Source organism: Macrobrachium rosenbergii, chromosome 20, assembly GCF_040412425.1.
Source record: "Macrobrachium rosenbergii isolate ZJJX-2024 chromosome 20, ASM4041242v1, whole genome shotgun sequence".
In the NCBI taxonomy this organism is placed as follows: domain Eukaryota; kingdom Metazoa; phylum Arthropoda; class Malacostraca; order Decapoda; family Palaemonidae; genus Macrobrachium; species Macrobrachium rosenbergii.
Window position 1 is genome coordinate 31,530,001 of NC_089760.1, and position 17,500 is coordinate 31,547,500.

Sequence of the window (17,500 nt, forward strand, 5' to 3'; positions counted from 1 at the left end):
AACACCTGTTGCGCCTTCCACCTGTCTGTCGAGGGGGGTTGTTCGAACGGAACATTCGGTTACCAGTAACAGTGAGAGAAATTGTGATGACTTGAAGTACGGCGAAGGTGACGACGACGATGATGAATGTGACGAACTGAAATACGATAGTGACGCGAAATACGACAACACTTGCGATGAAGAAATCCGATCCCTGACCGAGTCTATTATACTGAAGGAGGGAGAGAGAGCCGACGGTGACCGCGACGCGAGTGAAAATGAAATTGCGACAGAGAACGAACGTGTTGTATCGGCGACAGTGAGTGAAGGTGATTTCACCTTCTCTTCAGTTTCCACTCCTCGCCTCACACTCGGTGAAACGTCGGCGGTTGAAGCCCGCCATTATCAGACCGCCACAGGTAACCTACTAAAGTCCTCGACGGACCCTGAGCAGCTCAGTGTGATTGCAGGTGCAGAAGGCGAACGTGGGGGATCTCTTCTGCTGCGCTCCTTTGCAAGCCCCGATCGCAATGGCACCGTCGACAGTGCCTCCAACATGAGAGAAACCAATTCGCTCTCCACCACAAAAGTGGACAGTCATGCACACTACCACCACCACCAGCAGTCCCCGCCCTTCGTCGAGGCTCCTCGTAATGGCGCTCCTCGACAGACCACCACAGGTGGCCAGCCTCAACTTGTGAAAACGACGAGACACTTAGAAAACTTCTCATCCTTCGAGGGAAACGCAGACGCCAGATGTCTTGATTATGACAAACAGCATCATCCAGCAAACGTCGGCCGCGATGTCAGAAATGGCCAGCCCTTAGGAGGAGGAGGCGATCTCCCGTCGGGAGACAGCGACGCAGACACGGACAACACCGACGGAGACTACGACGAGGAGGACCACTTCGCAGCGGAGCTGAGCCTCCGAATATCCACAGTGCATTCGGAAGTGAACGGGAAGAGAAGCGGCAAGGATTGCACGCCCTACAGGAACTCGGACATCCTCAGTGCCCTGACCAGCTGTCGAGGGGAAAAGAGGGGAGAGGAGGAAGAGGGGGCGGGGCATGGGGATGCCCCGGGTAGCGTTTCCCCTCTAGCGAGCCAGGATGGAAGTTCGCCCGAGATGCCAGATTCCCTCAGATCCAGTGAGGGCAGAAGTGCCACGCGGTCCATAGAGACTTTGAGTGAAGACAGTGGGTTGGGAGATCGAGACGTTCGCTTGACACCTTCGTCGCCTCTCCCTTCCATATCCGAAGGTGCCACTCGGGGAGTGCCAGTTGTCGTATCAGCCTCGTCCTCCACCGCTCGGGGGACACAGCAACAGCCTTTGACCTCTGTGACCGCTCGCCCCAAGAGGCAGGATATTCGTCAAGCGCGTATTGCAAGGGCGCGTTCGTGTGGTGATTTGCGTGCGCATTCTGCCTCTTCAGACAGTGACACCGAGGAAGACAGCAACATGAGAGGGTGGCACTCCCGCCTCAGGGGAAGAGAGGGAGGAAGTTCGGGCGTCACTGCAGACGAGGGCGTGCACAACGGCGGGGTGCATTACGACAGACCTTTTAAATCCAGTTACGCGAATTATCTTCAGCAGCAGTATCAAGGTGAGGGAGCAGACGACGGGCGTAACCCCAGTAACCTCCGCTCCCAACCCCAAGCTCCCTCATCTCGCTACCAGCATCATAACATCCCCGGTTCGCATCGTCTCTCGGAGTCCGACGGCAGCGACAAGGAGGTCAAGTCGAAGTACAGGAGGGTGAGAGAAGCCTCCAGTAACCATTCCAGACCGAGGAGATACAAGAGTTTGTTGGAATTCCCTAATAGCAGTGACTACTATAACGATAACGAGCGAGTGCCAAGGGCACCCCATACCCATACCCGCCCCTCGAGGAGGCGCCCCCAGCCCATTAGCGTCGATCTGGCGGAAGAATTTCTGAGTCAGGAGAGGCTGGGAACGACCGATGATCAAAACATCGTCGGGACAATTCGCATAAGTGACGATAAATTGACTGTCAATAAAAACACTCCTCTCGCGACGGGCAAAGGTGTTGGCATTGAGAATTCGTCATCGTTGTGTCCCATGCCGTCGACCAATCAGACTGCACGCGGCGAACTCAAGACCAATGGGGCGGAGGTAGGAGGAGTCTCGCCCCCAGGATCCACCAAGGGGTCACGGGGTGAAGAGGGGTTGGCAAAGCGTAAGGATGAAGTGACGGCGGATGTGAGGGTGCAGTGTGGATGGCCCCATGCCTCCGCCGATTCTGCTGCCTCTCCGACAGCGCCCTACCCTCATCCTCATCATCCGCTTGATGCCCTACACCACCAGCAGCTCTCCTGCACCCCTCCAGTGCCCGGCCATACCCCGCCTGCCCCCTCCTCCCAGCGTCAGACCCATCACCAATATAGCTCTTCTTCAAGTTCGTCCGCCCAGTTACCAAATGAGTGCCAACCCGTACGCACCAGCCAGAGTGGAGGAGACATTGCCATTCATGACCCGATTGCCCCGTGTGCCCCAAGTGCTTCCTCCTCCTCCTCCCCCTCCCCCTCAAGCAACCAGCAACAGAATCCACATCACTCGCTTCAGCAACGTCAGCAGCAGCCGTCTTTCGTGGTGTCGAGCAAACCCTCCAACGCCCAGATTCAAAGAGCCGAGGGCGGGGAAGTCATGGAGGAAGTGCCAATCACGAGGGTTCGAACGAAGACGTACGGCAGTCATGGCGAGGTAGAGGTTTACCTGGCCAGGGCGGACAGTGGGCGCCCTCCCCCACACCCTGGCGCTGCCCCGCAACCTGTCCTCACACCCACAGGAGGCCTTGAAAACAGAACCGGCTCCAGGGGCGTTACCTTTTCCCCTTCCGTGAAAGAAGTGAATTGGAGGGAGAGTTACTACGACGTGGAACCCGAAGGGGAAGATGTCAGTGATTCGGTGAAGTCGGGTGACGTCAGTGAAGTGAAGACGAAAGAAAAGTTTGCTGGAAAAACTTCGGTGCCACCAGTTGTTGCAGTTATGCAACAGCAACAGCAACAGCAACAACAACAACAACAACAGCAGGAAGTAGTCCGACCACCTCAGGTTCCTTCCGTTCCCACAATGCAGACGAGCAACGATCATGCACCCAGCAAACTCAACGGTGGCTCCTTCGAACCTTCTACCGGGTCGTCGTCAGAAGCCGAGGCCTACGATGAAAGGGGGCAGCCCCTCCAGCAGAAGAATCCCTCGGGACCCATCTGGCAGAGATTTAAGCTTCCCAAAATATCTTCGCCAAAATCACCCAGACCCAAAATTATGCCCAAGCCCAAAAACCTCTCGCCCAGGTCATCCGACGCCGAGAACTCCAAATCAGCAACGGCCACGCCCCACGAGAGTGGCTCGTCGACGCCTTCCTCCCCCGACAGCAAGCTGAAGAAGGCCCCTCCGAGTCCGAAGTTCTTCACGTGGGGCAGCAAGAGGGAGAAGAAACCGCGTGAAATCACTCGCCCTAAGACGCCTCCTCCACCTGTCCCCCGTTCCTCCCCTCCCCCTCCTCCTCCCTCCCCTCCCTCTCCCTCTCCATCTCCTCTGCCTACTCAGGTGAGTTCTGGGCAGGTAGTGGGAGGCCAGGGGGGCGAGGCAGGTAAACTGGACTCTCCCTCCTCAGTCACTCTCACGGGCCTCAACCGTGAGGGCAGAAGCGATGCTTCTCCTGTCATTATCAGTGCTAAGAAGAGAGAGGTGGTCGCGAGTGACTCGAATAGAGATGGTGTGAGAATTGCTCCCGCTTTGCTCATCGCCAAAAGACAGCAGTTACGCAAAAGTGAGCCTCCGGTAGTGACCAGCACTTCGAGTAGTTATAGCAGCAGCAGCAGCAGCCGTAGTAGTAGTGGCAGGGACAAAGATCAGGAGGAGGAGGAAGGGCGAGACAGACGAAGTCGGTCGGTGTCTTCGTCAGGGGATGACTCTGGAGACGCCCGAGGGACGTCCCCTAGCTCTCGGTCAGCTGTTGCTAAGCCGCCTCTGCCGCCACACCTCCAGCGGCCGACTCAGCAGGCATTCCAGAAAGCCAGACTCCTCAGTGCCCGCAGACATTACTTCAGTCAGGAGCGACAGACGTCCGCCCCTGAGAGAGTGTCGCCTCCCAAGGACAACAAGGACACGACTGACGCCCTAGAGAGCGCCGTTTCCACACCCGCCCGTCCTCCTGTGACGCCCCCTCCCACTCCACCTGTCTCCTCCTACAGGCAAGCAACTTCCGCCTCGGGAACGAGCAGCTTTTCTTCTCCGGCATCGAGGGATGCCCTCCCGACGAAGGGCAGCTTCGACACTTCCAAGAACCTGAAGGAGAGGTTAGCAAGGTTCTCGGCAAGTACTCGCGCCGAGAGGGAGCGTCTTGCCCGTAGCACGCCCGACCTGAGTGTGCTGATAGAGAGTGTGCGCCGCCCGAACTGCCGTATTGATTCCTGCACTGGCGGAGGTGCTGAAACGGCAGCAACGGCAGCAGCAGAAGACATCCACGTCGTTGCTAGTCAAGCCTGGGCCAGTGATGGTGAAACATCAAACCCCGCTCACGCCCACCAGGGGGCTTCGCACACCCAAAGCAAACCGAGACAGGCAATCCATGAGCGCTACAAGAATCGGGCGCAGCGTATATACGCCCGTTCGCGCACGCAGAGCACCGGAGTGCTAGAGACTGACCTCGACACAGGAGCTTCCAGGGAATTACTCACCTTAAGGGAGACCAACCTCGACGACCTCTACAAGGACCTACACCACCTGCTAGACTCCATACCGTTCGGGGGCGCCGCCCCCACGCCCACTGAGTCTAAGGCCAGGGCCAAGTCGTTGCTCGACCTGGAGGCTGCTGGCAGTGCCATGGAGGGCCAACTGGAGGCACCCGCCCGGCCTCCAGACACAAGGGCCAAGAGCATGGAGTTCCTCTTGGACGACGGAAACAAGGCTGCTGTACAGGTCAGTCCTTTTGCCTCTTAATTTCTTTTCTTTTCTTTTTATAAGGATTATTTTCTTCACCTGAAACAAGAACTGTGTGTGCATATTTTCCTTTTATAAATTTTCATGCTGACGGGGCATAAAAATGAAATGATCTGTACAAGTACATTTAGCTATCCTTGCCTACTTATTTTTATATTTTCTACAGCGAAAACTATAAGAAATAAAATTGTTTACGTAAGTGCTGTGAGTCGACACACTAATTTCCCATATGGAAAAAGTATTGTATGTATAGTAGACTGAATGACGTAAAACTTACTGTATGTTTGTTGTTTGCGAATTATGCATATGAAGAGAAAGACTGTATGTATTTGGGATACTGTTAATATATAAACCCCATGGTTCTAAAACCCAATAATTTTAATGAATACTCTCCACATTATTTCGAATTTTCATTTTTTAATTCCAGTCACAAAATAAATTGCCTTGATTTCCCATCATATTTTCATTTATGTCATGAAGTATTTTTGAGTCCTTTTCCTATAGATGCCAAAATTTTCAGACACACGTTCTCTCATGTTATTACGTATGTCATGAAAGTTTACTTATATCTTTACGTACATAAAAAAAGATTTGTCAAGCTGTATACTTCTGATAATTTACTAAGTCACTGAAGCCGGTAAGAAAAATGACGACAATAATAATAATGAATATGTTTAAGAACCATGGAAATCATAGCAGTTTATATTTTCAGCCTAATAGAATCAATAGTTTTACTAATAAAACTAAAATCAGTAGTAATTTTATGACTACTGCCATTTCCGCTTTTATAGTGGGCCTAATCATTACTATTGTCAGTTTTAGGCGGTTCCTTGCATCAGAATTAGGGAGCAAGTCGAATAATTTCATTGGTTATTGTTAACTTTCGCTGTCGACTTCCGGGCCCAATTATGGCCCACTTGCAACCGGTCGATAAGGCTTATTGCAAGTTTTAGAAACGTATGTTTCTTAAGGTTTATTAGTGTATAAAATTATGTTTTTCATAAGACGAGGTCAATATACCTTATAATTATTATTATTATTAATATTATTATTATTATTATTATTATTATTATTATTATTATTATTGTTATTATTATTATTATTATTATTTAGTGCACTAAGGATGATTTAACCCACTTAGGAAGTGGAGTATTATCAAGATTATAAATACGGTTTTATCTTATCACTTTGTTCTTTGTTTTTAGAAAGATGGGGCGATAAGTGATAGAATATGTGTTTTTATCTTTCAAATTTTAGTGTTTTCTCTCGATTTTAGTCACACACACACACACACACACACACACACACACACACACACACACACACACACACATATATATATATATATATATATATATATATATATATATATATATATATATATATATATATATATATATATATATATATATATATATATATATATATATATATATATATATATATATATGAATTTAATAATAGTAAATCCATTATGTGAGATCGTGAAATGAGATACATTTCTCTCTCTCTCTCTCTCTCTCTCTCTCTCTCTCTCTCTCTCTCTCTCTCTCTCTCTCTCTCTTTTTATCTTTTACCAATCCATGACACACACACACACACACCTTTCCACCATATGCCTTTTTAGCCCACGGGGTGGGCGCGCCACAATGACACAGCCTTCCCGTCTCTCGTCGTGCCTTTAAGAATGAGGGTACTAGCACCACGCCTTAATTGTATATCCGTACCCATTAACAAATATATATAAGTATATAGAAATAATATATATATATATATATATATATATATATATATATATATATATATATATATATATATATATATATATATATATTTATATGTATATTTATATGATATATATATATGTATATATTTATATGTATATTATGATATATATATATATATATATATATATATATATATATATATATATATATATATATATATATACGGTGGGTCATGTCATGGTCTTTAGCGGTGCATTTTTCGCCCGAGCCCAATGTCACCGTTGCCCATCCGTCAGGCAATATCCGGGTTTATATATGCGGGCTTCATATCAGCCCTTTGACACTGATACCGTGATCGATGTCACGTTCTTTATACGAGTGGGCACGCTAGTCGATAGTAGCTTAGTAACACTTGAAAAGTTGTTTTTGTAATTATGTATTTCAAAATCCTGTTAAACAATAATATTTAGGATGTGGTCGTGACCAGTTTTTTCAATTAACTTCGGAAATGTCTTTAATTTTACCTTATGGAGTTTTGCATTTAAACATTATGCATTCATTTGAATTGCACGTATTATGTATATGTATATATATATTGTATACACTTTATATAAGCAAAATCATTTGTCATTAGTCTTCTTTTTGCCATGATTTATCATTTTAAAATAGTACAGTAAGTTCCTTGTAACGATAATAATTTAGAATGGTTCTATGCTTTTGATGAGAGAGAGAGAGAGAGATGAAAATCTGGGCATCCGTGGGGTTTGCGGATGTTTCTCATCCAGCCGGATGAACATCCACTTGACTAAGCCCTCTCTCTCTCTCTCTCTCTCTCTCTCTCTCTCTCTCTCTTCTTGGTCATTGGCCGGTGTCCCGAGGCTTTTAAATCTTCAGAAATATGTCGACAGAAATCGTGATGGGAAAGATTCTTTTAAAGAAAGATTTTCCAAAAGCATATGACCTGGATTCTCACATTCAGGTATATGGGTATGCCCCTCTCCCCCCCCCCTCTCTCTCTCTTCCTCTCCTTCCCCCATCTCAACCAGTGTCGCGAATACCACTGAACTGGGGTGGAAAATCGAGTGGTCATTTAGATATTGGCGTGATTTTTGGGTCATTATTTGATGTGAGATCTTGATAAAGAGATATTTTCACTCATATGAAAAAAGAAATTTGTGTAAGGTTATGAATAGATGACCTATCGGCATAAAACATCCTTTTTAACAACACTTGACAACATGAATTTAAACCCTAAACAGTTACTCCAAGCGAGTTGCCAATTTGTCCTTTTCCGTATCGATGTGGTAAGGATAACTCTCTCCCCACACTTTAATTTGTAGAGTAAACGAGGAATTATTGTAAAGTAACTATCTCTATGGCACGTTTCTCTTAACCTTCGACTACTCATAAATGAGTATATTTACTCTCACACTGATCGTTTATTCATAAGGGTTTCATGAAAGCGTCGAAAACTTGGACGTAAAGTTTTGAAACTCTTCATTTGATTTAAACGTAAAGCTCTGAAATTCTTCATTTGATTCACGTTCCCTGAATGTGGACGATAAGCGAGGGGCCAGGATCGAATTAATTACATACTGTATCTAAAATGAGTTTACTCAGGTTTTCCTCTCATTCCTCTGTGGAGAGAGAGAGAGAGAGAGAGAGAGAGAGAGAGAGAGAGAGGGGGGTGAAGGAAATTTCATATTCAGGGGCGTTACCTCTTGATTATATAATGGAATGGTCTGCGCTCGTGTATGTGAGCTTACTCGAGAATCAGTTATTGCATTAGAGAGAGAGAGAGAGAGAGAGAGAGAGAGAGAGAGAGAGAGAGACGAATAGTAATTTTGCGTGAAACCTGAAAAATGACAGTTGAAATGGCGATGGCGATATGAAGAAAAGGAATGTTTTGGCAAGACTGACAAAGTTACTCCTTGTGTGTTGCATATACACGCACACACACACACAGATTGGTACTACAGTATTTTTTGCATCCAAGGAAAACAGAAATTGGTCATTTTAAAACAGTGAAATGCCTTAAACGAAACGATAATTAATGGATGATTATAGTAATTAGTGAGTACATAGAAGCACTGAAATATGTATCTGTAAACAAACGTTAAAAATAACAGTAAAATAACAAAAAAAAGTATAAAGAAGATAACACAAGCAAACAACTCGTGACTTCGATCGATAACGTTGCCAGCCATTGAAAACCAGGACATATTATTGTCAGTCAGGCAGACTAATTTCCCCTCCGTTATTCTCTTCTTTTTTTTTTATCACGTACTTTCCCCTCGAGGCTCTTCTGTTTCTAATGGAATGCAAGACCGTTCTTCACTTGGCCGTGGCTTCAGGGGGAAAGGGCGAAAGAAAGGGAGAAAAAGAAAGGGCATTGTTTGATAAACTGCGTTTTTGTTCTTATCGTTTCCATCTTGTCATTGGCTTGTATGTTTTGATGAGACTATTCTAAAACTGTGGACTATTTTATTCATGAAGTTAAATTTACTGGTCCACATGTTAAACCACGTGCTTCGTGTACTCTCCGTGATGTCAACCAATTTGACCTGTTAAAAGAATAGATAAGGAATAAAGAAGAAAATATTCAAGAGCATTAGACTGTCTCGGAAAAAAAGTTGGTAAAATTAGAAACCGATCCCTTGGTAGACATTTGGCTGCATTGTGTCTAGATCAAAGTACGTCACAAGTACTGTCTTTATATTTAGAAATACCGTAAATACCAGGATTGGTCTAGACCGCCCCCGGAGGTGATTCTCTCTCTCTCTCTCTCTCTCTCTCTCTCTCTCTCTCTCTCTCTCTCTCTCTCTCTCTCTCTCAGTAAATACGAAATCTGTAATTGTCAAAGCAGACGAAGCTATGAAGCTGTTTAGTTTCACCGTCGTTTTTCGCATAGACAGCAGAGACCAAGGCTAACTTAAAGAGAAGGGGTTGGAGATCGTTGGTTTAGAATGAAGGTCCCCCAGTCGGCAGAGAGCCGTATTTCTACAGTGGCGGATTAAGTACTCTTACTATGCACCTTCAAAACCCCTTGATGGGGCTTACAGGCTTCAACGCCATGCTTCTAAAAAGGTTAAATCCCTTCTCATTGGCTTGCCATTTACCTGTATTTTATGGTGCTTTGACTTGTGGTAGCCACAACGTCTGGTCGCCTGTTTTCACCGAGTGAAGGGATTTTCAACAAAATAAACTTTGTCCACTGCAAAGCTGGGAGAGTCTTGCACTTAGTATATTTAGAGAACTATGTAGCTGTTTTTATTTCTGTGGGCAAAACATCTTGAAAAATAAGTAAGACAACAATGATTCAACATTATTACATTCAGAATATTACTTCGAATAGTACTAGTACTAGTTGTTTAAAACTGCTATAAATTGTTCATAGGTTTGGATGACCACAGTTCTTATCTTAAGTGATAGGCTTCGTTTCTTAAAAAAAAACTATAGGAACCTTGATTTATTTCATTTTTTTGTATCCTCCAAGCATGTGCAAAAATTATTAATTTTGCGGATTTAGTCTAAATCCTACCAACTGTGAGTTATACAAAAACTTACCTAAAGTAATAAGAATTCCTTTTGAAATAGTAGCAAAAGCTAGTACTAGTTCGTGGTTGCCGTTGTCCAGTAAACCTGCCTCCCCCCCCCCATCGCTTTTCAAAACAGTAGCGAAAATGGTACCATTTTGTGGTTTTACCTATCAAAGGCTTGTGTAATGGATGGATATTTTTGCATTGCGCTCTTTGGCGTCGGCCAAAGTATACAGCTATTAGTTTCGCAGCGGAAAATGGATTAGGGATTTCTGTATGCAACAGCGTTGTTGCTAGGGAATAGAGAGGAGGTCTGGTCTCGATCTCTGCGCGTCATTTGGCAGTTGTGGAGACTTGGGGCTGGGTGTAGGCTGCGTGCGCTTGACGATATAAATAAATACATGTATTCGTTTAATTTCTGAATGTATAGGGCATTATATAGGTGGATAGGGCCTTTTAAATTTAAACCATGACTCCCCACAAAGGATGTTCTGTTCTTTTTTAGGCTTGCTTGTTCAGCGAATGGGTATTTTCCTTATGTAATAGGTGGTTCTTGAAATGGGACAGATTTCTACACTTCATATATGATTATTACACACAAACAAACACACACGCATATATATATATATATATATATATATATATATATATATATATATATATATATATATGTGTGTGTGTGTGTGTGTGTGTGTGTGTGTGTGTGTGTGTGTATGTATGTATGTACGTATTTGCCATGTTAAAATCTCATTTTCTGTCAGCTCTGTTGTATGTAGGTCAATCTGCTGGCAGTAGAGTGATTGATTTTGCAGTATCATAAAAGCGAACAGCATTATAAAGACTGTAATGGTGATATCGGTTTGACAAATAAATTTTTGATGCGTGACCTCTGGAGAATGGACTTATTTTTAGATTTTTTGTTGCCATTTTAAGTACTGCCATTATATTGCACTGTTGCGAGGTAACTTTTATTCGTATTTAGCTCCCATAACCCAACGAGATTTTATTAAAAACGCGCTTGCTCGAATATCAGTTAGACGGGTGTGTACTCTCTCTCTCTACTATATATATATATATATATATATATATATATATATATATATATATATATATATATATATATATATATATATATATATATATATATATATCGATAATGTACTGCTCTTATAAAACTTCACACACGGAGATGACATCCGCAGTTTCTCTCTCTCTCTCTCTCTCTCTCTCTCTCTCTCTCTCTCTCTCTCTCTCTCTCTCTCTCTCATTCTTGCTTTCTTCTTCTTTCTTTCTTTCACCCCACTCTTGCGGTCCAATCAATGGCCCAATCAACCCTAAAGGGAAAAGAAGCGGGTTTTCCTTCGTTATAGCATCGACGAGTGAGTTTCCTCTGCTCTCTCTCTCTCTCTCTCTCTCTCTCTCTCTCTCTCTCTCTCTCTCTCTCTCTCTCTCTCTCTCTCTCTTTCTGCCCTGCGCTTTCCTTCTCAAGAAGCAGCATCTGATTGTGTGATATATTGTTTATTAGATGGTGTTTGTATATTTTAAAGGTTTTTATGGTTATCTCTCTCTCTCTCTCTCTCTCTCTCTCTCTCTCTCTCTCTCTCTCTCTCTCTCTCTCTCTCTCTCTCTCTCTCATTATTAAAGATACTAGTACTAGGAGTAAGGCGGTAGCTACCCTTATGTATACATTTACAGTACTCTTAAAATAGAACTCCCCCATAGTAATAATGATAATAAAAAATATAAAAAAAACTACCACACAGTGTGCATTCAAAATGAATAGCAGTGCTTCTAACATAAAAGTAAAAAACTGCAACCTTTAGCAATCCACGTCACGAATTCTTGACTAACGGGAATGCCAAAAGTAAATTGTCCGTTATTATAGCGTGTCTTCCGCTCAACGAGAATTACTGGGATTTGGGGAGGTTCGTCTCTCTTCTTGGCAGAGCGGCAACTTTTTTTTTTTCCTTAGTAACGTGATGAGAAAAACGGGAGCGAGACGGAGAAAGTGAAGATTTATGCTTTCATTAGGTGGGATTTGTCGTAGATGGTACTTCATATTGTCTTGTTTTGATGATCTCGAACGTAGCGGATAGATCTTGATTGTTTATAGGTCTAAAAGTCAAAATAGTGTAGTACATGACACTGATTTATAATGATAGTATACACAACAGCAGGTTGTACTAGCTAGTAATAGTAGTACAGTATATAAGTCACATTGGCTGGAAATGCAGTCTGTAGTTGGTACTGCCTCGTACTAACTGTATATTGTCTCTTACGTTGGGTAGTAATGACTGCAGACGACACCGTACAGTGACTAGTAATAGCAGTAGGTTACTGACATTCTCGATTGATGTGAGTATATAGGAGCTTTCATTGGAAAGTGATGTCACTAAAGAGAATAGCTTATAATGGCTAATAATTGCAAGCAGATGGTGGATAGCGTTGGTTGTCACGTCAGTAGATAGCAACTTGAAGTGACTTTTAGTGTCAGTAGTTTTTACTTAAAAGAAAAGACACGGAAATGGTGAATTTAAAACTTGAAAAGGTAACAAGCAGATATGAGGTCAGGCCACGAACTTCCTCAGAGCGAGGACACCAATTCAATGAAGTAAATGTATATTGAATGGCTGCTCGAGTCAAACTTCATATTGAAAGTGAAGTTGATCGGTTTTTCTGCATCGCAGGCAAGATGTTTTTTCTTGTCCTAAAGTTTGTTTTTACTTTTTTTTTTGTGACAATGTTTCCACCATTATCGGTGTTCTTTCTCTGGGAGTGATCTTAGCTAGTGTAAGAATTTCCGTCTACTGCGAGCAAAGCAGGATTGAAAGTAGTGTCAATTATAGGTCTATTACAGTGAGAGAAGACCTGTTACTTTAAGATACGAACAGGTGAACAAATGTGTTACATTTTATGTTTTAAATTTGTAAATATCTGTCTTCTACAGTGAACTCTTCTCTCTGATTAGACATCCGATTTCAGCTAGAGAAACGCCGCTCTCTCTCTCTCTCTCTCTCTCTCTCTCTCTCTCTCTCTCTCTCTCTCTGCTCTTCATCCACGCGTATTGTTTTTCCATCCTATCTACACCATATCTGATACAGAAATCTGGGTCTAGCTGTGTTTCTCCATTGTTGCGAAAACATGTGGCAAGAAGAGGTCACCTTGTTGCTTGCTCTGTTATTGCAATTGCATTGTTAGTAGGTTGCATGTTGCTGGTATTCACCCAGTTAAGAGTCTTATAGTGAGGAGACCAAGATGGCACATTTTCCCAACTCAAGCTTCGTCACTGAAAAAAAATTCGATGGCTTAATCGTCGAGTGCCACCAATAGGACTCTGGTTTACACACATCCGAAGTCATATTTATATTTGTTTATCATCGGAGCATTGTTGCCTTATCTTTAGTATCAAAACGAACAGATGAAATGGTAAAACAGTGCTCATAAACACTTCTCCCTGTAGTCTTCATTATCAAAGAATTCCGTAGATAAGCAAGTTGTCAAGTGTCTCAACCCCATTAGCTTCCGCGCAAGCGCAATGCAGTTGGCACGACAGTCATCATGACCGATTCTTATGACGTAAATGAACTTCCGCTATGAAAAGGGCCACTTTGTGTCCACGTGGTCGTGATTTTCAGTTTTATTCTGGGAGCCCTCAAGACAAATAAATCTGGGCCAAGTCACAAAAACACGTCGAATGCGTAGGTCCTCTTTTAACACATTTTTACACCGATATTTCCAAGAGTGAGTACTAATTTTAACGTTTTTTTTTCACTGCTGTTTTGAAGTGAGGTAGCTATATCGAAGTCCCCTAAAACTAGTGTCATTGTGCACTGCTTCTTTGAATAGATTTTTTTATGCATATCAAGTCTCAAGGCTAGTACTATTTTGCTCCCTCGTTTTGAAAATGGGTATTGTAATAGTACTAACTTTACACTGAGGTCTTCAAAGGGACCGATTTTTGTACTTAAACCACAAAAATATAACGATATGCACTTCTGATATGAAAGCTGTTTTCTATTTGTAAAATTTCAGTGTAGTTTTATATACTTAATATTCTTACTCTAGTAACATCGCTTCATCGAATAGACTTGAGCTTTACTACAATAAACCACGCGCACACATCTCTCTCTCTCTCTCTCTCTCTCTCTCTCTCTCTCTCTCTCTCTCTCTCTCTCTCCTTGGTTATTCGATGCTAAATTTGTCGGTAAGATGCTTTTAAAAGACAACGCGCACGTGTGACACGGCCATTACAGGTTGGACAACAACACGGCATTTGCTCATGACAGCTAATGTAGTGCTTGGCAAAGGTTTGGTGACACTGTTCCATTGTTCTTTTTTCCTTGTGTGTCTGCTGGGAAAAGTGATGTTTCAGACTTGAGAGTCTCTCTCTCTCTCTCTCTCTCTCTCTCTCTCTCTCTCTCTCTCTCTCTTTATACCATTGCACGGACTGGTCCCCCGGCACATATATATATACACTTACCAAGTTGAAGGTTTTGCCTTACAAATGTAAAGAGAAAGCAGATTTCTGTAAGAGGGTCATGTTCTAAAATTCTACAGATACTGAGTGGAATTCACAATGGTGAATGTTAAACGATTCGATGTGTTTTTCGTACAGTTCTCTTCCAGAATGTGTGAACATTTAACGTCTTTTCCAGAATGTTTAGGCATTTAACTTCTCTTCCATAATGTGTTGGCAGAATGTATAGGTATTTAACTTCTCTTCCACAATGTGTGGGCATTTAACTTCTCTTCCAGAATTTGTAGGCAGAATGTGTGGGCATTTAACTTCTCTTCCAGAATGTGTAGGCAGAATGTGTGGGCATTTAACTTCTCTTCTAGAATGTGTAGGCAGAATGTGTGGGCATTTAACTTATCTTCCAAATTGTGTAGGCAGAATGTGTGGGCATTCAACTTGTCTTTTTACAAGATCAGTCTGGTTAGCAAAGTCAACACAATTCTTAGCTGGGCCATACTAACTTTTTACATCTAGGTCTTGACACCATGAAAAATAGTACTTCTTGCATACAGAGCATATATGAAGCTCTTGTGAGCTTTCATGTTTGTAAAGGGTGTAATTATGTCGTCTGTGGTCTGTGTGTGAGTCACACCGTAATTGATAGGTACTGTTTGTTATCGTGAGGAAAAGTTTCTTGGATCTTGCAACTTTGTTATTGTGGTAAACCATAATAGTCTCTCTCTCTCTCTCTCTCTCTCTCTCTCTCTCTCTCTCTCTCTCTCTCTCTTCTGTGTAGCTTAATCATTCAATAATTCTCTCCTCTTTCTCAGGCACACAAGAAGAGCCTTTGTAGACCAGCCGCACTGTGCCTAGTAGCATCTGCTGTGTGTGTGTGTGTGTGTGTGTGTGTGTGTGTGACTGTCTTTTGCAGTTTAATCTTTCGGTAATTCTCTCTCTCACTTTCTCACACTAACACACAAGAAATGCCTTGGTAGACCAGCCGTGCTGTGTCTAATAGCATCTGCTCTCTCTCTCTCTCTCTCTCTCTCTCTCTCTCTCTCTCTCTCTCTCTCTCTCTCTCTCTCATATGTTTTAGATATGATTTGGACGTTTATATTTGTATCTATATGAACGCTTACATTGCGAACCAAAATTTTTTAAAAGTCCTCTGAGTCTATTTGCAGTAAATATCTCCTCTGACATTTTGAATTCGAAAACAAATTAAAACCTTCATTGCTCACCCCTTGTCCAAATATTGAAGGCTTTAAGATGGGAATATGATTATGAACATTCACTGACACGATTTATTGATTCCACAAGATTTTCCGATTAAATCAGCGTGGCTGAATAATGGTTGCAATTGTACACTGAAGGTTCCTGTTATTTTACCTTGTTTTATTGGACTCTATATGTGTTTGTATTATATATATATATATATATATATATATATATATATATATATATATATATCGTTCATTAGTAAGTTGTTCAGTTTTAGTGACTTGCTGTTATAATGGCAGTGATGATTTTCCCACCTTATTCGGACCGTGGCTGAACACACACACACACACACTATAGGACCCCGAACATTTGGCTATGTCACCCCCGGACTCGAACCAATCGCCATAACTTTCCGTAACTTCGTTACAGTTCCACTCAATTTTCTCAAAATTCGAAGTTAGTGATGGTTTTCCAGATTCTGCCGCACTCGGCGTTTGATTGCTGGTCTGTTGGGAAACGGAAAATGATTTGTTGTAGGAATAATGGAACATATTTGTTATCTTTGATTATTAGATTTATGCACACTATTGTTGTTTCCGTGGAAAGTGTGACAGCTACGATTCCATTATGTGGTTTGTCACCAGTTTGTATATAGTGCATATATATATATATATATATATATATATATATATATATATATATATATATATATATATATATATATATATAAACTGAATCACGAAAATATGGAACATGATGAATATATAAATAAAGATGAAATCCACGAAGGAAAGGGAAACACTAGAGTGCTAATTCCAGTGTTTCCCTCTCCTTCGTGGATTTTATCTTTAAATATATATATATATATATATATATATATATATATATATATATATATATATATATATATATATATATATATATATATACAATTTATATATATACAGTATATACCATATACAGTATATACATGGGGTGTGTAATTGTAATAACCGCAATGCCCTCTTAACTTCTAGAATTACAATTACACACGTATCTGGTAGAATGTGACCAGTAGATTCTCTCTCTCTCTCTCTCTCTCTCTCTCTCTCTCATATATATATATATATATATATATATATATATATATATATATATATATATATATATATATATATATATATATATATATATACATATTGAGAGAGAGAGAGAGAGAAGACCAAATGTCTTATAGGAAGATTACTATTTCGGTAAAAGATCAATCTCCGCAGCATTCCGGTCTACACGATCGGCTAATAGTAGTACCATTGCTCAATCACTGTCCCTTCCCACCGATCTCCCGGCATTTTCCCGTAATCGATACTCTTTAAATGGCCTCGCTTTCATACGCAACAGGAATTTATGCCCCTCCGATTCGATTGTTTATCGTAAATATTGTCAGTTTTATGCGGGAAAAAACAACTCCCATTGTTGAGCAGGTGTACTGGGGGGCGGGGGGGGGGAGGCAGCGGCGGGCCTAGGAAGAGGGGTGGGGAGATGTGAGTGGTACTAGCAACACCAGGGATGTTGCATTAGTGGTTCTACAGTACAACATTAATGTCGATTACGTGATCGGTTCACCAATGCCGTT

The 17,500-nt window shown here is 42.3% G+C and overlaps 1 protein-coding gene across 14 annotated transcripts in view; it reads left to right on the plus strand.

The window, feature by feature from the left end:
* LOC136849206 (serine-rich adhesin for platelets) overlaps positions 1–17,500 on the plus strand; it is a 483,291-nt gene that overhangs the window by 297,405 nt on the left and 168,386 nt on the right. For all 14 annotated transcript variants that reach the window (XR_010856261.1, XR_010856263.1, XR_010856259.1 and 11 more), the window contains one exon: positions 1–4,924. This exon is cut by the window's left edge and continues 1,081 nt beyond it. Coding sequence is in view for 7 of the 14 variants with exons in the window: in XM_067122366.1 (XP_066978467.1) it covers positions 1–4,924 (4,924 nt within the window). In the remaining 7 variants the exon portion in view is untranslated. The remainder of the gene's footprint in view (positions 4,925–17,500) is intronic.